Source organism: Pelophylax lessonae (genome assembly GCF_965119305.1).
Source record: "Pelophylax lessonae genome assembly, chromosome: 5".
Taxonomy (NCBI): domain Eukaryota; kingdom Metazoa; phylum Chordata; class Amphibia; order Anura; family Ranidae; genus Pelophylax; species Pelophylax lessonae.
Window position 1 is genome coordinate 210,719,593 of NC_138772.1, and position 25,981 is coordinate 210,745,573.

The 25,981-nt window shown below is 40.4% G+C and overlaps 1 protein-coding gene across 2 annotated transcripts in view; it reads left to right on the forward strand.

The window, feature by feature from the left end:
* PDE1C (phosphodiesterase 1C) overlaps positions 1-7,039 on the forward strand; it is an 899,304-nt gene extending 892,265 nt beyond the window's left edge. Inside the window, exons 17-18 of one of the 2 annotated variants that reach the window (XM_082258063.1) lie at positions 2,664-2,741; positions 6,429-7,039. In XM_082258063.1, the coding sequence (XP_082114189.1) occupies positions 2,664-2,741; positions 6,429-6,442 (92 nt within the window). In that variant the 3' untranslated portion in view covers positions 6,443-7,039. The remainder of the gene's footprint in view (positions 1-2,663; positions 2,742-6,428) is intronic. The other variant, XM_082258064.1, reaches the window with a different exon arrangement.
* Positions 7,040-25,981: the final 18,942 nt, after the last annotated feature.

Here is a 25,981-nt window from a genome sequence, read left to right on the forward strand (position 1 = left end):
ATGACACTTGTTGTTTACAAGTTAAAATCAGTATTTTTTGCTAGAACATTACTTAGTACCTCCAAACATTATATATATATTTACAGCAAAGACTCTGGAGAATAAAATGGTGGTCGTTGCAATATTTTTTGTCACGCGGTATTCACTCAGCGGTCTTTCAAATGCAGTTGTTTTGGAAAAAATATATTTAACTGAATTTAAAAAAACTAAACAGTAAAGTTAGCCCAATTTTTTTGTATATTGTGAAAGAAGAAGTCACGCTGAGTACAAAGATAGTCATGGAATGGCATCAAACTACAGTGCCTAAAAATCTCCATAGGCGACGGTTTAACAGTTACCAGTTACTCAGCGGTCTTTCAAACGCAGTTGTTTTGGAAAAAATATATTTAACTGAATTTAAAAAAACTAAACAGTAAAGTTAGCCCAATTTTTTTGTATATTGTGAAAGAAGATGTCACGCTGAGTACAAAGATAGTCATGGAATGGCATCAAACTACAGTGCCTAAAAATCTCCATAGGCGACGGTTTAACAGTTACCAGTTTAGAGTTTCAGTTTTAGAGTTTCACAGGAGGTCTTCTGCTAGAATTATTGCTCTCGCTCTGACGATCGCGCCAATACATCACATGTGTGATTTGAACACCGTTTTAATTTGTGGGCACCACTTACATATGTGTTTTCTTTTGTGCGCGAGCTAACGGTAACGCTTTAAATTAGTTTTTTCATATTTATTTAATATTTTTAACACGGTTTAAAAAAAAAATCTGATCACTTTTATTGCTGTCACAAGGAATGTAAACATCCCTTGTGACAGTAATAGGCAGTGACAGGTACTCTTTGTAACGGATCAACCGGCACCCCACCAGGCACCTCCGTTGACGGAGGCTCCTAGTGCTTCCCGAGGGCTCCAAGCACTCCACCAGACACCATAACCGCCTCAGACGCCACAAACCGCCGCAGCTTGGTTGGAGTCTCGCCGTCTCCTACCCACCCTGGACCTATGACAAGGCTCCAGGTTCCAGTGGGTGAACCTCTCTTTCCCCAGAGAGGGCAGCATGAACAGGTACAAGGTCTTACACAAGCTCTTAGTGATTATCCAAGGGAGTATGAAGGACATAGAAATCCCTTGTAGCATATTCCCCCAATGAGAGACAGGACTCTAGATTGAGGGTGAAGTATAACTCATCTTTATTGAACAAGAAACATACTTTTATACAGTTTTCCCCCACAAGGTTACCGCCCAGGTGGACCTTGTTGAAAACAGGCCCTGACATTCACAATCCAATGAAAACAGAGTTTTACAATCCCATACAGTGTACACAAAGATATACACTGTGGGACAATCCCCCCTCCCTCTTAGCAGTCAATCCACATACACATATACATCCCATAATAAGCTTATCTTAAGGCAGACAGAACAATGTGAGGTCATTAACATTTAATGAGACAGGCACAATCCACATTCCCTCCCAATACACAAACAATAGGGAAGTCTGCCAATGACAGTCTGGGTGTCTCTCTCACAGACAAGCACATGGAATACACTGTGTAAGGTGGTATTAAATCTTAATATTTCTATATGAAGATATGGTTGACAAATATTACTGTCCCACTTGAAGCAATCCAAACCATTAATTATCTGTCTTTCACTCATAGTGACGGTTAGTACCGTCACACTCTTTATGGAGGGATCTGGAGTCTAAAAGACACCAGAACCCTCCAATGCACTTCAAAGTATTCAAAATGCCAAAATCAGCAATTTTAAAAACTGACAGTTTTTTTAAATCAGTGCCATTGGCAGCCGAGTAAACCAAAAGTGATGTTGTGACGTCGCTTCCGGGTGACATGATCAGAGACCCAATTGAAGCCGAATCCGGCTTTGTTCGGGACTCCAATCAGCTGGCGAACACGCCGGCTGCTAGCTCGGGTCTCCCGAGGGGATGGGAGACCTGGGCAGAGCCACAGAAGGCAGCAGGAGGTGGGGGGGAGATGTCCCCTCTTCCTCGCTGGGATAATGGCCAAGCAGCTGCTCAGCAGCATTGGTTGTTATCTCCTGAAAGCTGGCCGCCGGCTCTAATACATGATACTGGGGTGATTACCCCCCCAGTGCAACCACTCCTTCAAGCTGACATACAGATACGTTGGTTTGTGGGAAGTTGTTAAGTAAGCTAAGCATTCATGTGTCAAGCTCAGCTCTTAAATAGACCCTGCCACCAGAACATTCATTTCAGCAAAAATTCACCCATTAATTGTATTTGCATTTAAGCTGAACTCCAAGTATTTGTGGGGAGCTGACATCACCATCTCCACCTCATCCAATCAGAAAAAGCCAATTATAGACAACAACAAAAAACCTGACAATGGTTCTAGCCAGTCCTCACTCTATCCAAATTAAAAATGTGTCATTTAGCAGGAGTTGCTTTATGTTAAAAGGCTAATTTGTAAAACCATACATCAGTTTATAATTTAAAATAAAATGAAATTATTTATTCCTCTTTATTCACATTTCTTTTAAGTATCTGCCTGTTTTGCTGGGACTGTACATCACAATATATATATATATATATATATATATATATATATATATATATATATATATATATATATATATATATATATATATATATATTTTTTTTTTTTTTTTTTTGTAATTTAATTTTTACAGAAAGCAGATTAGTGACAACAGGGTTGCGCAGCTCTCCATGCCCTTCATCACCAATAGCAATTGGCCACCATAAAAAAGGTAGGCTTTGCTGTTGCTAAAAATGAATACACACACAAAAAAATTAGTATTTATACACACAAGAATAAAGCAAGGTAAAAATCTGCATAGCGCTATGTGATTTAGTAGTACCACTTTTTTTTACTTATAATTATCACGTTTCTAGGGAAAAAACTGTAGTAAAAGAAGAGGAGGAATCCTTGTCTTCCATTTTGTCAGTGTCCCCAGCTGCTGCCGGTATCCAACATTTTTAGGAGTGTTGAATGCTGCATCCCTCTTGCGGTATGTGATTGCACCCAATAGTGGGGCCAGTGGGTGGAATGACAGTGCACAACAGGAACTACAGCATTCAGCACTCCCAGAAGTGCTGCATACCAGCTGCATCTGTGGCTCTGCACCAGAGCAGAAACTGCAGTAAGTATTCTTCTTCTTTTTTTGCAGGGTGCTTTTACTGCTATTTTTTTCCTAGTGACAGGGTTGCTTTCACATATGTTCATTATTTTACTGACACAATATGCAAAATAGGTTTTCATACAAAAAAAATGATCAAATACAACAATTATCCATCAACAGCTAACAATACAAACTTTGAAAAACCAAAATCAAATTAACCTACAGCAGGGAGGAGGTGAATGCAAGTGGCTTCATGGCCAATATTGAAAATTCACAAATCCCTCAGCAGGTTTGGGGGATGCGTTAAAGCTGTACATAGTTTTATGGAACAAGCAAGCACATGTGCCCTACCTCCAGCTTGTGTGGCCATTCCACCACTATGTCCTGCAGGTCCTGCTTGCCCCCACTACTCTCACCCAGAAAATATCAACCCTAAAAGACTAACCATGCAAAATAAAGGCCCACACTATTCTATTTTATCATAACACAAGCAGAAAGTAAAATAGCAAAAGACTAAAGGAAAAAATCTTAATAAAAACTCAAAATAAAGAAAAAAGTGTGCAAGGGGTGGCACAGAGGCTAGCAAGCAACCGCACTTGCTACTGATACAGAGCAAAAACAGAGTCCCAAGAAGGACAGTTGGGCCTATGAAACTATGGACGGGGGGGGGGGGGTACACAACGGTATGTACCCCACCCACCACATTAAAGTCCACAGTATAGCATTGAGGTTGATTTACTAAAACTGGAGAGTGCAAATGCTGGTGCATCTCTGTAAAGAAACTATTTTTTTTTTGTCAAAGCTTAGTTGAACAAGCTGAAGTTAGAAGCAAATTTGCTACCACGCACAGCTCCATCAGATTTTGCACTCTCTGTGTTTTGTAAATCAGCCCTATCATATCTCCCTCCACACAAAGTAGTCAACTTTCTACAACCAGCTTCAACACACACAGACATTATAGCTGCTGGGAATCAATGCTTTTTAAGAGAGGGTGCTGACTTGATCATTCTTTCAGATTATTGGCTCTTAGAGAACCCAGCTGGGTTCAGGAGCAAAATTGAGGCCATCAATTCAAAATCTCACTAAGCCTTAGGATCTTCCTTGAACACAAGGGGACTATGAACCTCATTCCTAATTACCTATTATTGGCAGAGTTGTTAGAAAAGCATGGTAGTCAAATAGTGGAATCGTTTTGATCTTGAGCCAACATGACATTCATTTGTCCCAAAGCAAACAACTGTTACTTTGATGCATCCATATTGTTCTATCTGTCACCTGCCATCTTACTGAAGTGTTACTAAAAACATTGTTTCCACTAAAGTCTTATTAAACACTACCCAAGCTATATAACTAATGATACTCAGGCCTCATGCACACAGATGGTGAGAGGCTGAAAATATTCCAGGTTTTTTCCCCATGCCCAGGCATCCACACTTGCCACATTCAGCCTACCATACATGTGAATTGCTGTATGCCGCATACTCTTGTAAGCAGTGCTCCTGTGTTTCATCCTTTACCCACACAACTGTAATTGCAACTTTTTTTCGAAGTCAAAACTTTTGCATTCAAGAAATAAGTACCTGTATACTTCGGTATACATATTAATGCTTCTGGGCATCTATTTTTGCCATCATGCCTATGTGTATACATTTTTCTTAAGCAAAATGTTTAACATTTCTGTGACTCTGTTGCAAAGTTTCTTCCCTGGAGGTCCTGCCAAGAAAAACAGATTCTGTGTTAGGGCTCTTTCACACAGGCGGAAAATTCAGATCCGCCTGTCCGTTGTTTTGGCGGATCTGAACGGTCCCCCCATGCATCCCTATGGGGCATCGGATGTCAGCGGAGACATGTCCGCTGACATCCGATCCTTTAAATCTGGACGGATGGAAACCCTATTTTCCATCCATCCAGCAGATCGGATCGGATGAGAACGGACCGACGATCCGTCCCATCTGATTTCCCCTATAGAGATGCATGAGGAACTGACAGCTGTGTCTCCACACACAGCGCGGAGACACAGTTGTCATCCTCCTGCTCAGCGGGGGATCAGCAGATCAATCCCACGCTGAGAAAAACGGAGTCCGTCCGACGGACGGAGTGTGTGAAAGGGGCCTAAGGCTGACAACTCTAAAGCTGGATACACACTATACAATTATCTTTAGATTTTTTCCTTTAGATTTACCAAAACCATATAATATGAGGTCAGACCGTCACCTAAACACTTTCAATTTGTATGCAGTCAGGCAGGCCCTTGCACTACATATTTGAAGGTAAATCTAAAGGAAATCTAACAACAAAAGTTGGATAGTGTCGTATCCAGCTTTAGCCCCTATTTAGCAGCTGAAGCATTAAATGACTTAACCCCTTGGCTCCGGCCACATGCAAATATGCGACCTCAGGGTGCCTGGGCCTTGGCACCAAGAGGTCACATATTTGCGTGAATTGCGATCAATAGCACTGTCCTGAGAGCGCTGTGCCCTGTGCGCTCCTGGCACAGTGACCAGCGTCTAACCAAAAGCTTCCGATCGCAGCATGCGGACGGGAGCTTTTGGATCACGTGATCTTTGTGACAGCCAATTAATGATCTTAAGCCACGCCCTGCCTCCCGGAATCTTAAACCTCTTAAAAAGCCGGAGGCACAGCGTGAAAAAGCTAAGTGAACGTAGCTTTACCATATTCATTTCTAATATAAAAATTCTCCTCCCTTTATATTGTAAAATGCTGCGCAAACTGTTGGCACTATCAAAATCCTGTATAATAACAATAAAAATACTCCCTTAGTAAATATTTTTATTTAACCTTGTTCCATGTGCCACATATAACATTCCTATCCCTTAAAATGGAATTCCAGGCAAATGTATACTACACAAATTATAGCAGCACTGTGTTCCATAATGCATCCTTACATTTATTTTTAATGCATACAGTGAGAATACCCGAAATTGGAGGAGTGAGCAGAGTGACAAGAGATGAGGTCATCAGTCTGCTCTTTCTCCTTCCATTGTCCATTTACAGGCTAGGGGAGAGAGAAAACTCGTAACTGACCCTGACAAAGCTGTGCCTTTGACAAGTTAAAAAAAGCTTGCTTATATGTATGTATCTTATCTGTGTTTTAAACTGTTTGACTTGGGATATGCTTTATAAAACCATGATCAGTATTATAGTCATTTTCTTTAAGACACATCTTTTGGTTTTCCATACACATACCTCAGTTTCCTTTCCAAACAGATTTTTTTTTTTTTTTTTCAGAAGGACAACCAACGGAGCTAATAATTCAAAAGTGACTCTTGCTTTTTTTTTCTTTTTATTTTTCAGATAAAGAAGAGTAAAAGAGCCAAAAAACGTCATCATTTTAGCTGCGCTTCTTCATTCTGTTCCTACTTCCACAAAGACAAGTCTCTTGTGAACAAAAGGCATTAGCTTTATAAGCAAAGGCATCCACTGATTACTTTACAGAGAAAGACTAGTTTTTTTCCCTTCTTCGTGAAATAAAAAGACTCGGCTTTTTACACTGCAGGCAAAATATTTGGGGATCTTTAAGTCAATTCTAATTACAATATTAGGTCTGGGAACTAGAAAACCTTCAGTGAACAAAATGATTACTCACAAGGAATTTATTTTGAAACCTACACTACAGAAATCATTTTGAAAAGTTAAATTCAAGTGTCCCAGAAGCTATAACGTATGTTTACGCATGGGGTTGTTGAAGCCAAACCAGAGGATTTTCATCCTGCACTTAAACAGAAATGCACAGTTTCAAGTTCTCCACTATGGCTTGGCACAATGCACAGGGTTAAAACACTGTCTGTTCTAGTGTTTTGTTATGTTCTACAAATATGTTAGAGTTCATTTTATTGCCGAAGGCTTATATTTTATTTTTTCATGATACACCTTTAGTAAAAAAAAAAGGAAAAAAAATCACGTAATGTCTAATTTAATGTAGAAATTTGTTCTAGGCTCATTTACTGGTTATCATTTCAAGGTCTTCCATAAATATTGGTTTCTAATGGCACAGCATGCTGGAAACAAAATCTTTCCTGCATCTCACCTTTATACTTCTGCCAATGCACTGTAGTGAATGAAGACAAGATGATAAAATGGACATAATGACTGAAGTTATTGTAGTTTCAGGTTTTGTTAGTTTTATATATTTTTTTCTTTTTACATGTTTATCAAAATTGCTGTATTTTCTTTTTTTTTTTACAAAAAGGGAATTTAAGTTCTACTGAATCATTAATCTAAAATATGACTGCCCATAGTAAACAAAAACAATTGAAGCCATGTTGCATGTGCTTTGAAAGAGCTTTTGCTTGAGGACAACTCATGGGCATTGCTGCATGTAATACAGCTTCTGGTGTTCTCTGACATTCAGCGGGGCCTGTCATCAAATGTTTCAGAAGACATATAAATGTTGCAAAGAAGACAATACTTAATTCACCGGCTCTTGCAAAAGGGTATTTGCAATGTGGCACTTAAGGTTGCTTTCACATATTGTATAGTTTAGGCTACTAAGTATATGAATATATATATATATATAATATATATATATATATATATATATATATATATATATATATAGTAAAACCTTGGATTGCGAGCATAATTCGTTCTGGAAACTTGCTTGTAATCCAAAGCACTCTTATATCAAAGCAAATTTCCCCATAAGAAATAATGGAAACTCAGATGATTCGTTCCACAAGTCCTTCAGTTTATAGTCTATATACAAAGATTATAGCAATGTGATAGGTTGTGTAACCATAAAATGTCCATCCACAATATGCAGCCTTCCCAAGGGGATTAGAAGCAAAATCTAGCAGAGCTACAGAATATAAGAGAGATGAGAGGCGCCTCTAAGTGTAGTAATATGGTTACATTTAATGAAGGTTCAACATTTAGCAACTCACATGGGTGATGATTAAAATAGGCACACTTAAGTATGCAAGCATCTGGGGTAAAGCTGTCCACATAGACCATCTTCTGAACCACCGACTCTCACCACTGTCAGTCTGCAATCGAGACCGGGAAGAATAGCCTGCAGTAGAGTGATCTGAAAGTGAGGCTTTGAATCACTCGTGGAGTGCAGCGGGGAAGGGATGATGAAGATGGCTGTGCAGAGGATGGTCTATGTGGACAGCTTTACCCCAGATGCCTGCATTCTTAGATGTGTATGTTTTAATCATCAACCATGTGAGTTGCTAAATATTGAACCTTCATTAAATGTAACCATATTGCTACACTTTAGAGGCTCTTCTCTTCTTTTTTATACATGACACTACTTGTAAATCAAGACATCGCTTGTATATCAAGTCAAAATTTATTTTAAAAATGTGCTTGTGTTGCAAAGCGCTCTCAAACCAAGGTTTTACTGTATATATATATATATATATATATATATATATATATATATATATATATATATATATAAATTGCATCATCCCATCATCGATGTATCAATATACACATATGACAGAATATTCCCATATTAAAAGCTAAGTTGACCTTTAAAAATTCACATATTTGTGTAGGTAAAAAAAAAATGTGCATTTATTTATTTATTTTATGAAGCCTGCAGAGCAATGCACCGATGATCAGCAGATTGTGGGTGCAATGCCAGAACCCTGCAAAATCTAAATGGAGCTGTCTGCCCGTACCTCCTGTACAGGCAGTTACTGGACAGCAGGAAGATTAATGAACTAAGAGACAGCTCCCTTGCGGCTCAATAAGAACTCAAAGCCATCTGCCGCGATGGACGACATTAGTTGTAGTTCGTTCATTCATAGATTGCTGTAAATTAATGGCATGACTGTGTGGGTGGAGCTCCAACGGCCATGCTCTTTTTAAATTGTGAGAAAATTCCCCCATCCACTGTCACAGTGGAGGAATGGAGGGGTGCAGGAAGGTGAAACATAACATATTACGAAAGGTGAACTTATCCTTTGGAGTCGAGAAAAAGTCTAGAAAAAAAATTAAATAATGGAAATAATTAGAAATTATGTAAAAAGAATTCTGTAACAAAATGTGTATAAACATATATAGGCCAAATGTCAATGACGTGTACCATGTCCCGTGTATTGAGCCACTTCCACACAACCATTATGATAAATATATAAAAATGTATAATTTTCTATTAAAATTTTCATTTGGAGTCCCTACCTTACTGGCTGGACCAGTGAGAAGGTGCTTCTTTGACACTGAGTAGGATTCTGAATTTCGGGCCAGTGAGCATGGAATAAATTCATTAAAGGAGGTGGTGTCCTCACCTTGGTGATTCTGCCATCTGGCATGACCCTTAAACAGCACTGCATGTGCCTTGGCCTGTGTACCCTCTTAGCAAATCATGGCCTATGTGTTTGTGCTTTTTTGTGCTCTTTGTATAGTTTAATCACTGAAAGGTTGAGTATAGTCCTAAACAATATTTACGGTAATATGAATATATAACAGTAAAAAAAAACAACAGTGATGTAATTAGATAAATATGTAAAGTATAAATCAATATATAATATAAACAATATTTATAATTATATGTAATATAAACAATAATTTATAGAAAATGATTTATTTTACAGGTTAAGAGTCTACTTTTCTCTATTGCGCTCTAATATTTTATATTATACAGTTTAAGGGAACATACATTTCTCATTTGTTGATGGATATACATGCAGACACAATTTTTACTGATAAAATCCCATATAAAAAAAAAAATTCCATTATAAGCTCATCCAGACCTGTCTGTTCATGTGCGTAGATGTCATGCATTAATGGGTGTTGGGATATGGCAGCTTTTTCATTTTTATTGTGATACCAACTCACCAGAACAAATAAAAAAACTGGACATGTAGCATTTTTCCAGTGAAGCACACCCAAACACTTGGTAGTTTGTTATTGTGTATTTTGGTGCACTGAAAAGCATGTGTGCAAGAGCTGCGTTTTCTTACTGCATTGGGGTATCTTTTAAAATGAAAGGCATTGCAACATGCCAACTCCAGCAACATACATTACCACCGCAATGTACCACATCATAAAAGTGTTTTGACCCTTATAGTATGTACCAAAATTGCTGCATCTTTTTCTAGTTGGACTCCATCATTTAAAAATTACTAGAAGATATAAGTAATGATGCTGCTGTCTCACATGGTGAGATGCACAAACATGGCCGCGGTGCAAACATAAGCTCCCTATTACCCCAGTAAAATTAAAAAAACTAACAAATGAAAAACAAAGGAAATACTCCTTTTTGTCTGACCTTGTTCAGTTTCAGTCATTTTTATGTGTATATGTATATGGCAACTGTAGCTTGGAGGTTGCTGGATTTTTACCCCGTAGTCCTACTGCACTTTTTACAAATATATGTCAAGGTGGTGAAGAGAAAACATTAAAAAAAAATTACAGACTGACCCAAAGCACTTCTCAGCCAAGGTGCCTGTTGGGGGTGGTCTGTGTGACCTTCATATAATGATGAAGATGGTTCCTCAGATGGCACTTTCAGTCTGTCATGGCCATTATATAGAATGGGAACGTGAGAAATCAAAACTTGCATTCTCCATGGAACATGGATTAAAATCATCCTAGAAGATTTAAGAAATACTTAAAACATTGTCGTTGTTGATTAGCATGCATTAAATAGGGTAATTATTTATGAGATAAATCAGTAATTCTAACACTTTACAAAACTCTGGTTCAGTCGCATCTTGAGTATATTGTCCACTTTTGGTTACCAGTCCTTAGAAAGGATGTGCTGAAACTGGAGACAGTATAGAGAAAGGCAACTAAACTAATAAGGGGTCTGAAGCACCTCAGTTAGAAGGAAAGACTACATGCTCTAAGCTTATTTTCCCTGGAGAAGAGACACTTAAGAGGAGATATGATTGCAATATTTATATATCTAAATGGTGGTTCTAGAATAGGGAGAAAACGATTCAGTCTCAGATCACTCAATGAAGTTGGACGAGGAGCGGTTTAAACAAACTTTTTTTTACTGTTAAAACTGTAAAGGATGTGGAAGTTCCCTTCCAAAATCAGTGGTAATTTCAAAAAACATTTAGATGGGTATCTTAACGAACACAATATACAGGGAGGTGGGTGGTGGTAGAGACATAAATGCATACACACACCCACACAGGATGTGTGTATGCACATGAATGTACTGGTGTCTTTATTTAACCTTACCAACTATGTCACTATGTTAGAAGCTCTATGTTTAGCAGGGTGCTATTTGCCACAAATGAACGTTAAAAGCGACTAAAACTCATATTTTAGTAATAGATGTCTTCATTTTTAAGTCTCACTCAACCCAAAATGTATAAATTGGTAGATGATGGAGAGCTAAGCCCCCTAGTTTATATTCCATCTCTCAGGGAATCCAGCAGTGGAATCTCTGTAAATTAAAAGGTATAATGCAGCCTTAAAGTGGTCCTAAAGGCAGAAAGTTTCCTTCTTATGTCGATCCAGCGATGTGCATGAGCGCCTCGGCCGTTGAGACACCGCAGTAGTGCCATTGGCTCCCCCTGCTGCCAATCAAAGCCAGGTAGCCAATAAGAGGAGAGGGCTGGGCCAAACCGCGGTTCCGTGTCTGAATGGACACAGAGAGCTGTGGCTCGGCTCAGTGCTCCCGTAGCAAGCTGCCTGCTGTGGGGGCTTTCTACGGAGGGAGGGGCCGGGAGGAACAGCAAGGGAGATCCAGGCTGCTCTATGCAAAAACACTGCACAGAGCAGGTAAGTATAACATGTTTTTTATTTAAAAAAAAAAAAACTTTAGTATCACTTTAACAACTACCAAGATAAAACACAATCCCTTTTGACATTTCATTCTGTTTTATATATTGAAGTATCTAACAGGAGAAATGAGAATACCCCAACAGCAAGCAGAAACACCCAAAACTTTCATCAAGGTGGAAATAGCCCTGGAAATATGTTGGGGAAAAGTTCTTTCAATTTTTTTCTCTGGACCATTTGATTTGTTTAGTACTAACATACTCAATCTTTATACAAAGAGACATATGTATTTGACTTAAACAGTAATTCAGGAAAACCCTTTAATGATCAACTTTCATTATTAGGTCAATGCTTAAATGTTTATAGATCAAACTAAGTTTCTCTGTATTGTTGTTCTCCTGAAATTTTAATAAAATAATACTAAAGGCAAACCTGTTTTCATTTTGGATAGAGTGGGGAGGGTTACAACCCCTGTCAGTATCCAATTGGGAAGATTTCCCTTTACTTCCTGTCCTCTAACAAAAAGTGAGATGAAAGCCATGCAAAGTGAGGGAATCTCATTAAGAGATTTCCCATCTATTCCTGTTCTGGTGACAACCCAAAATTTGGGATTTTTTTTTACTTTCACTCTTAGTGATAATGGTAAGCAGGTCAAAAAGTGTAAATCTATCTAATGGGGACACAGACAGCATTAAAATCCATTTCCACACTGTCCAAAACTAAAATAAAAGTTTTGCCTTTAGTTACAGTATATTTTAAATATTTCAGAGCTACAACTTGGTCCTGGGCTTGGTTGGGCCTTTGTTTACCCAGAGCAAGTACCCTACAACTGAGCGTCCTGAAAGTTGGAAATCCTTATTGCTATGCTTGCTGAGTCAGTGACTTAAAAAGTTCTGAAGCCAAAGCATCAGTCTGACAATCATTCAACTGGTATTTTCATAAATAGAGGTCAAGAATGCTGCAGGAGGAGAAACAGTACTGTAAATTTTAGGAAATCTGTCACTAAAATAAAATATCTGAATGATAAACATCAGATAGATGCTGCCATTCTCCAACTTAGCTGCCTACTAGATTAGGAGCAGTGGCAAAATATATACGGTGAAGCTTAATAGGTTAAGCAAAAAACGGACCTTCACTCTAAAGAGAAAGTACTGCTCAGATTTGACACGTTGATTTTTTTTGGGGAGGGGGGAACAGTACCGGCTTCCACTTCCTCAATTCTTGTCTAGGCAAAAATGACATCCATTCGGGGCACATCACAAGCACCAGGAGGCTGCAGAATCAGTCCCAAAAAGCTGCCATGCCTCGCATACGTGCAGCGTGGAGCCCGTTGTAAGACATCAGGAAGTCACAGCCATCTCCTAAGTCTAAGATAGCGGCATCAGAGAGTGGAAGCCTGATGAAGGACTGTGAAAAAGACACCACTGGACTCCCTGGGCCGGTGCTTGTATTGTACAGTATTTGTAGCCTATTTTTTTTAAACCAGAGTAAAGTTCACCTTTAACAGTCGCAGACCTAGTAAGTGATCTGAGAGTCAGAGAAAAGCAGCATCCTTCCTAGTGGCACTTATTCATTAAAGTGGTTCTAAAGTAAAAATGTTCATTTACCTTAATGCATTTTTTGCATTAAGGTAAAAATCTTTCAGTAGCTGTTTCTCTCCCCTTAACTTAGACCAGTATAGGTCCAGTGCTGTGGCCATCTTCAGCAGCACTGCTTTTTCTCTTTGGTCTCAGAGGGCAGATTAATAGCAGCAGGAGCCATTGGCTCCGGCCGTTGTTAATCAAATCCAATGAGGAGGTAGTTGGGGATGGGGACTCGCCACACTGCGTGTGCCTATAGACACGCAAAGCCTGGCTCGGGAGTGAGCCTACACATGTCCCACCATTGGAAGCTGCTTCCTATGGTGGCGCACAGAGACAAAAAGGAGCCAAGAGCAACAGTGGGGAAACCCAGAAGAAGAAGTTTGGGGCCGATCGGTGCAAAACCCTTACAACCGCTTTAAGGAATACACTAAAGGACTCTTGTATGCCAACCTGAGCTGTAAAGTCACGATCTGCTGATAAGGTCCACAGATTTTCTTGTTGCTGTCATTAATTCCATTTAAATTTTGGGACTTTTACCTAAGCGGGCTATAAACTAGTAAATCCTTGTTTGACCATTCATACAAAAATTCTCTTCAGTACATTTGATGATTTGATAAAAGTACTTCAAAATTAGGTTTGCTTTTACATTTAATTTTGAAGCGAATGGACTTCCCCGAACAAAAAAAACACATATACTGTTAAAAATGTGTTAATTCCATAAAAAATCTCCATCCAGCTCCTTCAATGTTTATTGCCGCTGCAGTCGAAAATAAGTGTCGATTTGACCCACTAATGATTCGTAAATTAAATGAACATTGTTAAAACTAAACTTTTTGAATGAAATTTTACTACTGTATAGCCAGCTTTACACTTGTTACAGCAGAAATGGCAAACGTTATGATTTATAACACATTTTTTTCAGCCATAGTATGGGAAGGCTCTCAGTAGACCATTTAGAAAACTAAAAAAGGGAAAAGAAAAACCTTTCTATTGATGTAACCTAGTTTCTCGTATGAACGTACAGACTCCACTGAATGTCAGAACAACTACACTTACCGTTTACAATTATACACATAATTTGTCTTCTAGCTGGCTGTCTTAACTAAACCTACTTATTATAATTATAATATTATCAAAGATATAAATGTTGGAACACAGAATAAAAGCTAATCTAGTGGTGTAAGCCAGGTTCACATATTGTTTATCTGTTTATAGACAAAAATAAACATTTTTTAGAGATAATATGCAGGATGTTGATTGGCATTGTTTGGCACTATTATATTTTTCACTTTGAAATATAATTTGTTTTTAATAGACAACATGTTGTAAGTTATGTACTTATTTTGTACTTTTTTTTTGTTTTGTTCTGAACTTAGATCTCAGTATAAGGTCCCTTTCACACGATCGGACCAATCAGGTTCACCTGTCTGTTTTTCAGGCGGCCACCTATTGACTTCTATGGGGAGGCAGATGTCAGCAGACATGTGTCCGCTGACATCTGCCAGGCATCCGATCTGACAAGAGCCGCTGAAAACAGATGGATGGCGGTACGTATCGCCATCTGTCCAGTGAGTTGGATCGGATGGGATCGGATAAAAACGGACAGGCTGTCAGTTTTCATCTGATCTCCACACAGAGGAGAGCAGGTCTCTGCACAATGAAATGCCACATTCTATTCAAGTGAATAAGGAAGTGCCGTGATCACCTTGAAACAGCATGTAATGTGCACCGTTGCAGCACTGTGGTTCAGCATTTTGGGGGTTCAAACAGGTAGGAAGGAGGAGACACATAACCTCCTCAGCACCTGTCAAATGCATAGTTTGCTTTTCAGAGTGGTGGCAGTAATAGCCACACATGTGAACAAGCACTTAGTCAAAGTACTGTATATATCACAAATGTTCGGAAACCTAATAATTAACCAAATTGAAGTCTATTTGGACCTGAACTGGAAAAATCAAATGTGCCCATTTTGAAGGCTTATATACAAGTAATTGGGCATACAATCATTACGGGGGTCCGGGTACTGCCCTGGGGGACATGTATATAAAAAAAAAGTTTGAAAAAAACATATTTTTTTAAATGAGCGGTGATTTACTGATGCTTAAAGTAAAACCATAAAAATTTAGAAATAGCAATAAAAAAACTCTTTTAAATATAGCACCTGGGGGGGTCCGCTTAGTCTGCCTGTAAGTCACTTAGTCTGTCTGTGGCACATCTGTACCGTGTATAGAGCCTGCTGCAGCAAAAAGGACATTTATAAAGCCAATAAATTACAGTTTCCATTCAAGCTTTCTTTGTTTTTTAAACAATAGCTTGGGAAGCCAGTCTGTATGATGAGGCCACAATTTTGTGCACTCAGACCAAGATTAGAGATTTTTTCGATAAATTCTGGTGTCTCTTTCGCCGCAGACCTTGGATAGAAGTAACAGGTGCGTAAAAATTAGTCTTTGGGTGTTGGTGGTGCCTTCACACCGTAACCCTATAGAGTTACTCTTGATGAAAGCAAGAATTGACCTTGCTGTCAAAATTTTTAATGATATGCACTTGTCAAACAGGTGGGGAAAAATTGGTCCTGTGGTGTTAATTGTGCCCATGAAACCTACACCAAAAAAATTCTTCCAGAGCAAATCAACAACCAGAAAGCTAGGCAGTCTAGACAGTCTTTCAGAGATTTCAGATCTAGAAAGCACTTAATCAGTGACATCGGCATCAGGGGCTTGATAGCTGCTGGTAATCCAGGACTGATTAATTTTGACAAATGTCAGCAGGTCCACAGAGTCTGTGGACAGATGCGCTCTCTTATCTGTCACAAAACCTCTGGCACCACTGAATGCCTGATTGTAAAGCACGCTGGATACTGGGAAGCCCAGCAGCTCAATTGCATACTGGGCAAGTTCTGACCAGTGGTTTATTCTCATGACCCAGTAACCCTGGAAAGCTTGTTAACTGGAAAGCTCTCCATCTCTGTTTTCACCCCTAGATAAGCGTCCACTATATGATGCAGACAATGCCGATGGGATGTGGAAGCTGACAGCCCTGGGCTTAAAAATTTTTGAAAGGCTTCAATGAGGCCTCCCACTTCTCCACCCTACCTCTCTTGACCAACAGAAGCCTTCAAACCACTAAACTGTAACCTACCAAGGTCGGGAAAGGCATTACTCCTCTTTAAGGTGTCCTCAAGAGATTTCATCTTCTGCTCCCTCTGTGGGGATGGGATGAGTTCTGAGACTTTCCCCTTGTAACGGTGGTCAGGAAGGGTTGCCAACCAATAGTGATTCTTCTCCTTGATGTCACATATTCTCGGTCCTTTCGCAGGCTTTGAAGAATGAGGGAGCCCATGCACCACAAGTTTGTGGAGGCATTAGAAGCACACTCCTCAGGGTCACTGAAGATTACAGAATCGGGAACTTCCTCCTCCTAGCCATGTACTACTCCCAAGGGTTCTGGGGATGGAGAACCATCTTTTAAGGGTTGACATATGTTTTGCTCTGCTTCAATGCCTCCAAAACTGCCAGAATCCTGCTCCTCCCTCTCCTCTTGAGTGTTCTGTGGTGTGGAACGAATGGTGTCTGCATAAAGTGGGCCTTGGGAGGAAAGGAAGTCCTCCTCTTCCTGCCGCTGCTCTGCCTCGAGTGTCCTGTCCATAATGCCACGCAGAGTCTGCTCCAGCAGAAACACAACAGGGATTGTGTCACTGATGCATACATTGTCACGGATCACCATCCTTGTGGCTTCCTTTAATATTGGGCAGACTAGATGGGCCAAATGGTTCTTATCTGCCGACACATTCTATGTTTCTAGGTTTCTATGTTTCTCCTCAAATGGTAACAGTACAGTGCATGCATCCTTTATCAGCAGCCATTGATGTGGGGAAAAAAAGCTGAGCTGACTTGAGCCTGTCATTGTGTCATATTCACACAGGTACTCATTGACGGCCCTCTGCTGCATGTGCAGCCGTTGCAGCATTGCCAAAGTCGAGTTCCACCTGGTGAGCATTTCACAAATCAGGCGGTTTATGGGCAGGTAGTGATGGGCCGACCACCCCCCCTGTTCGGTTTGCACCAGAACACCGCAAATGGGGGAGAAGTTTGTTAGAACATTCAAACTTCATTGAAATCTATGGGACTCAAACCTGAAAAATCAAAAGTCCTCATTTTAAAGGCTTAAATGCAAGTTATTTCCCAAAAGTATGGGGACCTGGGGAAAATTTTTGAAAACGATCATTTTTACAGGAGCAGTGATTTTAATGATGCTTAAAGTGAACAAATAAAAAGGAAAAATTCCTTTAAATATCGTGTTTGGGGGGGTCCTTAATGTGCCTGTAAAGTGGCGCATTTGTGTGATGTATGTAGCCTGCTGCAGCAATACTGACATTTCTAAAGGAAAAAATTTAATTTAAACTTGCTCGCGGCTGTAATGTATTGTTGGCTCCCACATTATCTGGCAATACAGATAAAAAAAACATAAAAAAACAGCGTAGGGTCCCCCCAGTCCCTTTGGGTCTGGTATGGATTTGGATCTGGTATGCCAAAATTATGAAAAAAAAAAATGTGCAGGAACGGGCCCTGCTGTTAAAAATTTGATACAAAATTGAAATTGCATGTACTTGTCATACAGGTGCAGAAAAATTGGGCCTTAGATGTTGGTGGTGCCTGAACACCGCAACCCCTTGCAGTTACTCTTGCAGGGCGCAGGGACAGGCCCTGCTGTTAAAAATTTGATAAAAAATTCAAATCACATGTACTTGTCATACAGGTGCAGAAAAATTGGGCCTTGGTTGTTCGTGGTACCTGAACAGCGCAACCCCTCGCAGTTACTCTTTCTGGGTGCAGGAATGGGCCCTGCTGTTAAAAATTTGATACAAAATTGAAATCGCACACACCTGTCATACAGGTGCAGACAAATTGGGCCTTTGGTGTTGGTGGTGCCTTAAACAGAAAACATGGTTGGAAGCTAGCATAATCAAGATTGAGGAATAGGATAGGCAGCATATGCAGTCTTCAAGGGATGCCAGACCCCAAGCAAATTCGATCAGTTACATCAGTATCAGGGGCTTGATAGCTGCTGTAAATGCAGGACTAATTTATTTTTATAAATTTCAGTGGGTCAACAGAGTCTATGGACAGACACACTCTTTTATCCGTCACAAAACCACCAGCAGCACTGAATGTCCATTTGGAAAACATGCTAGAAGCAGGACAGACCAGTAGCTCGATTGCATGTTGAGCAAGTTCTGGTCAGTGGTCCATCCTCAAGACCCAATAACCCAAAGGATGCTCAGTTGGAAAGGTCTCCAAGTCTTCTCTTGCCCCTAGATAATCCTGCACCATATGGAGACGCTGCTGATGGTTGCTTAAACTTAACAGTCCTGAGTGCTGAGGACTAAAGAATTGTTTAAAGGCATCGCTCAGCCAACTGCCTTCTCCACCGCTCCTCCTTTGGCTGAACGATGCCTCAGAAACACGTCCAGAGAATTTTAACCTCCCAGTGTCTGGAAAGGTGTTAGACAAATTTTTCTTCAAGGCGTCCTCAAGATGTTTCATCCACTGCTCCCTCTGTGAAGGCAGGATGGGCTCTGCAACTTTACCCTTGTAACTCCCTTTTGACTTCCAAAAGTTCATTGGTGTGGGCTTTTTTCAACACATGTACAGTAGACCACAGAATTGCTGTTTGCAATCTTTGTCTGAAGCGGATCAAGCATGGCCAGAACGCCAGCCCCTTGGGCACCGCATGCTTGACAAGACATATGACGACCTGCCATGCAATCCGTTGGCAACAGCACCTGAAAGACCAACATCATAAAAAAAGCATACTTCACCTTGCTCCTCATCTGGGATCTCTACCCCTAGTGCCACAGATACTTGCATCCAATCTAGTATGAGCCTGTGTGACAGAGGACGAGGAGGATGAGGACGGCTTAGTTATCCACTCCACCAACTCTTCTGCATGTTGTGGCTCAATAACGCGGCCAGCAATGGAAAAAAAGGAAAAGCATGCCCCGCCTGCAGAGAATGCATGATGTCCGTGACCACCACTTTTCATTACGGACACAGAGGCTGCTTGCCCTCTTTTAGTGGCCTATGAGCGTTTGCCTCTCCTTGTTGGCCTTTTGGACATGATGTGGATTTTGGGGGGGTTTTATAACTGTTTATTGTAGAATGGAACATGGGAATGGGACGTAAATATGATGCTTGGGTGCAATAATTTTGTGCTTTCTGCACTATAAACCATTTTCTTATATTTTTTTTTTAAATAAAGAAAAAATTAATAAAGGCAAAAAAAAAAAAAGAAAACCCCTTCTGAGATGCACAAGGGGGTACAACAATTGTGCCCTTAATATTGTAAGTGCTGGTTCACCACAAAAAAAAACCCCACTTCTGGAGCAGAAGGAATAGCGTCTGAGATGAACAAGGGGGTACAGCAACTATGCCCCTAATATTATTAGTGCTGGTGCGCCAACAACAAAAACACCCAAGTCTGGAGCTAGTGGAATAAAGTCTAAGATGCACAAGGGGGTACAGCAATTGTGCCTTTAATATTATTGGTGCTGGTTCACCACCAAAAAAAAAACACCCACTTCTGGAGCTGAAGGAATAGCGTATGAGTTGCACAAGGGGGTACAGCAATTATGCTCCTAAAATATTAGTGCTGGTGCGCCAACAACAAAAACACTCACTGAAGGAATAGTGTCTGAGATGCACAAGGGGTCACAGCAATTGTGCCCTTAATACTATTAGTGTTGGTGCGCCAACAACAAAAACACCCACGTCTGGAGCTGAAGGAATAGCGTCTGAGATGCAAAAGGGGGTATAGGAATTATGCCCCTAAATTTGTAGTGCTGGTTCACCACCAAAAAAAAACACCCACTTCTGGAGCTGATGCACCGAAATATACAGTGTTAAACGTTCAGTACCGCACTGACATATGCTGCACTAAAGTATACTGCTTTAAAGTGCACCCATGTAATGAAATATACAGCGTTGAACGTGCAGCAACGCACTAAAAATATACTGCGGTAATCGTGCAGTAACGCACTGAAAAACACTGCATTAACGTGCAGTACCGCACTGAAATATACTGCTTTAAAGTGCACCCATGCAATGAAATATACAGCGTTAAATGTGCAGTAACGCACTAAAAATATACTGCGGTAATCATGCAGTAACGCACTGAAAAACACTGCACTAAACGTGCAGTACCGCACTGAAATATACTGTACTGAAGTATACTGCACTGAAATATACTGTTTTAAAGTGCACCAATGCAATGAAATATACAGCATTAAATGTGCAGTAACGCACTGAAAAATACTGCAGTAATCGTGCAGTAATGCACTGAAAAACACTGCATTAAATGCGCAGTAACACACTGAAATACACTGCAGGAAACCTGCACTTACAAAATAAACTGACACTAAAGTATAAATGAATTCTCAAACTACACTCATGCTACAGCTATCACTAGATTCACACTAAACTCATATTCTACACTGACAATAGAATCAGAATAGTACACTGTAGCACACTAACTCGCTAGTAGCACTGCACAGAGCCCTGTTCTATCTCTCTCCATGCCAATATCACACTGCAAATGGTCGCTTTTTGAAAGAATATTCTCATAGAGTGGGGCAGGACTAAGAGCAATGAGACATGGTTGGATAGAGTCATCATTACTTTCTCCAATTATGGCTCAGACAGTTCTATGAGCCCTGATTGGACAAAGCTTTCATTGCTTCAGCCAATCAGGGCTTCCACTGCTTTGTGCGGTGGCACAGTGCATTGTGGCCCTTTGGTGGGTTGAACAATGGGTTGAACACCCTGATAATTGGGGTGTTCGTTGAATGGGCGAACAGCTAATGTTCGGCCCAAACTCATGCTCGGGCCTAACTGTTCACCCAACTCTAGTAACAGCACATCAACAAAAGAGGATATATGAATGCAAGTTCTTTGCGAGGTGTTTGCTATCTGGAACTACAGCCATCAAACAGCAATCAAATACACAAACAGTCTAACAGCCATACCTTTCCAGTCAATTTAGACTCAATGTAAATTGGATTCAATCAAACTGAGTTGAACGGCCAGGGCAGAAAATGATCAATCAATTTGATCTGATGCACAGAGATACTTTGTTCATTAACCACTTAAACCCCGGAGGATTTGGCTGCTCAAAGACCAGGCCCTATTTTGTGATTCGGCACTGCGTAACTGTAACGGACAATTGCACAGTCGTGCGACGCTGTACCCAAATGAAATTGATGTCCTTTTTTTCCCACAAACAGAGCTTTCTTTTGGTGGTATTTGATCACCTCTGTGGTTTTTACTTTTTGCGCTATAAACAAAAAAAAGCGTCAATTTTGAAAAAATAATATTTTTCACATTTTTTTTTATATGAAATTCTCAAAAAAAATGTAAAAATCAACATTGCTACATATTTTTGGTAAAAAAATCGCAATAAGCGTATTTTGATTGGTTTGCGCAAAATTTATTGCGTTTACTAACTATGGGAAAGATTTATGTCATTTTTATTGTTTTTCTTTTTAACTAGTAATGGCGGCAATCTGCGATTTTTTTTTGCGGGATTGCGGCGGACAGATGGGACCCTTGACTGACATTTTTGACACTTTTGGGGGTACCAGTGACATTACTACAGTAATCAGTGTTATAAATATGCACTGTTACTGTAAAAATGACACTGGCAGGGAAGGGGTTAACTTTATTGTTGATCAAGGGGATAAGTGTGTCCCTAGGGGCGTGATTCTAACTGTCAGGGGGTGTGGCTTGTTAGATCATCACAGAGACATACGATCCTACATAGCAGTGATGATCTAAGGGAGAATTACAGACGGCTGTGTTTACATCAGCCGTCTGTCTTTCTCCCTCTCCTGAGCGAGGTCGCAAGTGGCCGGCGGACATCGGAGCGGCCGGTCACATATGCGTGGGGAAGGCAGGGTACAAGCGGGGCAGGAACACACTGGTGGCGGCGCGCGGTCGCCCCCTACAGGCTCGTGGGTGAGTGACGTACCCATACGTCACTTTGCCCAGGAGAGGCTGACTGCTGCAGTATATAGTCATGCGGCAGTCGGCAAGTGGGTAATGCGATCGCATTTTGATCAATCATATTATGAGATTACATAGTGTAACTAGAAAATGTGACCAATAACTTGTGATGTAAGTTACGATCATGTCTTCCAACTATCGATCGAAATACACTTCCCCTCATGATATATCCGTTGAATTGGTTGTCAAATATCAGGGCTGCTGTTAGTAAACTTGGTGCCCTGTACAGCCTTCCTGATACCCCCCCCCCCCCCACAACCCTGTCTCCACACTGAGTCTGAGGTGCAGTGGAACAATGGCACTGATTTTATCCGCCTACACCCTGAAAATGAAAAAAAAAAAAACAGTCCCTGCTCTGCTCCTACCTCCTGGACCCCTCTGTTGACATGATGGGACCAAGGGAAATGCAATTTAAAGAGGAAGTAAACCCTCCTCAGGAAGTTGTACCTATAGGTAAGCCTATATTAAGGCTTACCTATAGGTACTGTAAATATCTCCTAAACATGCACCGTTTAGGAGATATTTACCTTTAATGCAGCCAGTGACGTCACTGGCGCATGCGCTCTGAAGGAACGGCAGATCGTGCCGTTCCTTCAGAGCCCCGTGCCGTGACCGTCGGCTCCCGCGCGCGTGCGCGGGAGTGACGTCACCGCGGCTCCGGCCAATCAGATGGCCGGATGCCGCGATCCCGGAAGACGGGCGACTATACATGTCGCCCGTCATACAGGTAAGCGGACGGCACGGCGGGGGCTCGTTCTAAGGTAAGTATTTCATAATGAGCTAGTATGCGATGCATACTAGCTCATTATGGGTTTCTCTTTCAGGATTTAAAGAAGAGGAAAAAAAAAAATCTCGGTGTACAACCTCTTTAAGTCCTGGTAAACAAGAAGGAGAGGGGGTGTGGTCTAGTAAAAACAATTTATTCATTTAGGCAGAAATGAACAATAAAGCTACCCCAGGCCCCCCTGTTTAGCTGATGGGGCCTGTGCCCAGTATAACAGGACCAGTTGTACTGCCCTAGCAGAGGGGCCCTGCCAACTATAGATCAGTTGTTATTATCAAAAGGGATTGATGGAAATAATTTATCATTTATTGAAGCATGTTTGACCACTTTAACCCTGTTTAGGCTCCAAGTCAGAATTAATTGGCCACACAGGCACTCTGGGTGCCTGAGTGGCCAATCGCCAAGCACTATCACATCTGAGGAAGAGGACTGAGACACATACTTCCCCCATAACTGAACTACCAAATATTATTCTTCATTGCCAGCTGCAAGGCAGAGCTGTTGGGGAGTGATGGAAAAGTTTGCTGTTGATGAGCCCTCCACGAAACAGAACCTGCTGCTTTGTCCAGCAAGGGGAAAACACAGATAATTTTAGGTAAATTTAGTACATTTTTTAACTTTGGTAACATATTTGCTGTCTAGTGTCAGCAGTAACTATTGCTTTTTACTTAACCATTTTAAAATATTAGCAAAATCAAAAGAAAAAGAATGTTTTTGATATGTGTCTACCAAATGTTCGCCCTTTTCTGCATGTTAACATGTGTGCAATATGCTATGCAGCTCAACCTATATACTCTTCGATGAGCACGACTGTATACACAAGTCTGGGGAACTAAGGATAAAAATGAAAAAGGCATGGAATGAGAATAAAGAATTAGGATCGTAAACACCACATTATAATGCAGCATGCTGCAAAAAGTATCCAGATTCCAGAATACAAACATGGTAAACACACATATGTGTCTGACCAGGTAATAAATACACTTTGAGAATGCAGCAGTGATGTCAAGTCTCCTGGGAAACTTAGAGGTCTCCCAAAGTTGCAGGGTTCTCTCCCAGTCTCCTGAGCGTGGTTCCTAACTGTCCCTCATTTGGAACAAAGTCCCTCTTTCCTCATCATTTGTCCCTCATTATGGTCTGATCTATATAGTTAAATACAAGACAGAACATTGGATTGAGGCACTTAGGACTTTCATGGTACAGTATGAACTACACAGTACTTATGTTTAAAATTCCAAGTATTTATTACAACATCTCATGACTAAATGCCTTGGGTTCTAGATATAAATGCCAACTGAATAATTTAGGTATCAGCGCTGCTCTAGGTACCAAATACCTAACAGATAGCAGTTTGCAATTTTCTACATGTAAGGGGATATATTTTGTTTTACTTAATAAATATTCGGCTTTACACTATGGAGGCTCTTTTCTGATGCATATACTCTGGTACCGGAGAGTCCACACTGGGAGGCCCTTCCATTTAAGGATTAAGAAAGTGGCAAAACAAAACCCCATATGCTGAAAGGCAATACATACTTTATCCCCTAATTTGTCCGATGAGTGGGGACACAAGAGGGGAGCACGGAGTGATCTGCACAATCAATTTGAAGCACGAGCACTTTATCCACAAGAACTATTTATTTATTTATTATCTATTTAATTGTTAGCACATTTGTTTATAAGCACAGACACTTTATCACCACAAGGACTTTTTGATCAATACAAGGACAATTTATATTATTTCATATTCACATATTTTATCTCTATCTATTTTTTATTATGTATTGTTGATGAATATTTTTTGCTGATTGAGGATATACACTTGACACTTTATATTTATCTATTTGGTACCTAGAGCAGCGCTAATACCTACATTATTAATTCATTTAAGGTTACCATTGCCTTATATTAGCAGCAGCCTAGAATTAGGTATACCTAAGTAGGAAGAGCAGCGCTGATACACACTTATCATAAATGCCAACTGGCAGGGATCAGTGCTGTCATGGTATGCCATGCTTCACCATAACTGAAGCACTAAGTTCTTCAGGCTTGCCTATACAATTTTATTTATTAGAGAATAACAAAGTTTATCCAAATAGCATATTGGTAACACATAGGAAGACATTTATGGCCAAAAATCTAGAGTTCTGAATATGAGAGAGAAGAACTTCAGCTGTGTTTACAACAGCTGCCCGTCCTTCTCTCTCAGCGGCGAGTGATCGCAGGTGTCAGGCAGCAATTGGAGCCACCTGCCCCGTGCATCGGAGTCCCCACTGCTCAGCGGGGGCGGGAGCACGCATACGTGCCGTGATTACACACAGCGGAAAAGCCGATGGGCAGGTGCTGGGTATTCAATGTCCCCTGGCTCCCGACGATCATCAGGCAGAGGCACAGAAATAAACATGCTTTTTTACTTTCTGCTATAAAAAACACATCCAATATAAAGTTGAAAAAAAAAATCTAATTTGTTCAAAAATTGAGGGCAATATGTATTCTGCTTCAAATTTTTACTAAAAAAAAAAAAAAAAAATCACAAAAAGCGTCCATTGATTAGTTTGCACAAAAGTTATTGCATCTGCAAACTTTGAGATATATTTATGAAATGTTTATTTATTTTACTTTTTTACAAGTAATGGTGGCGATTAGGGATGATCGAACTTTTGAAAAGTTTGGTTCGACCAGAACTCCCAAATTTCCCGAAAGTTCAGTTCGGATTCCCGGACCCCATTGAAA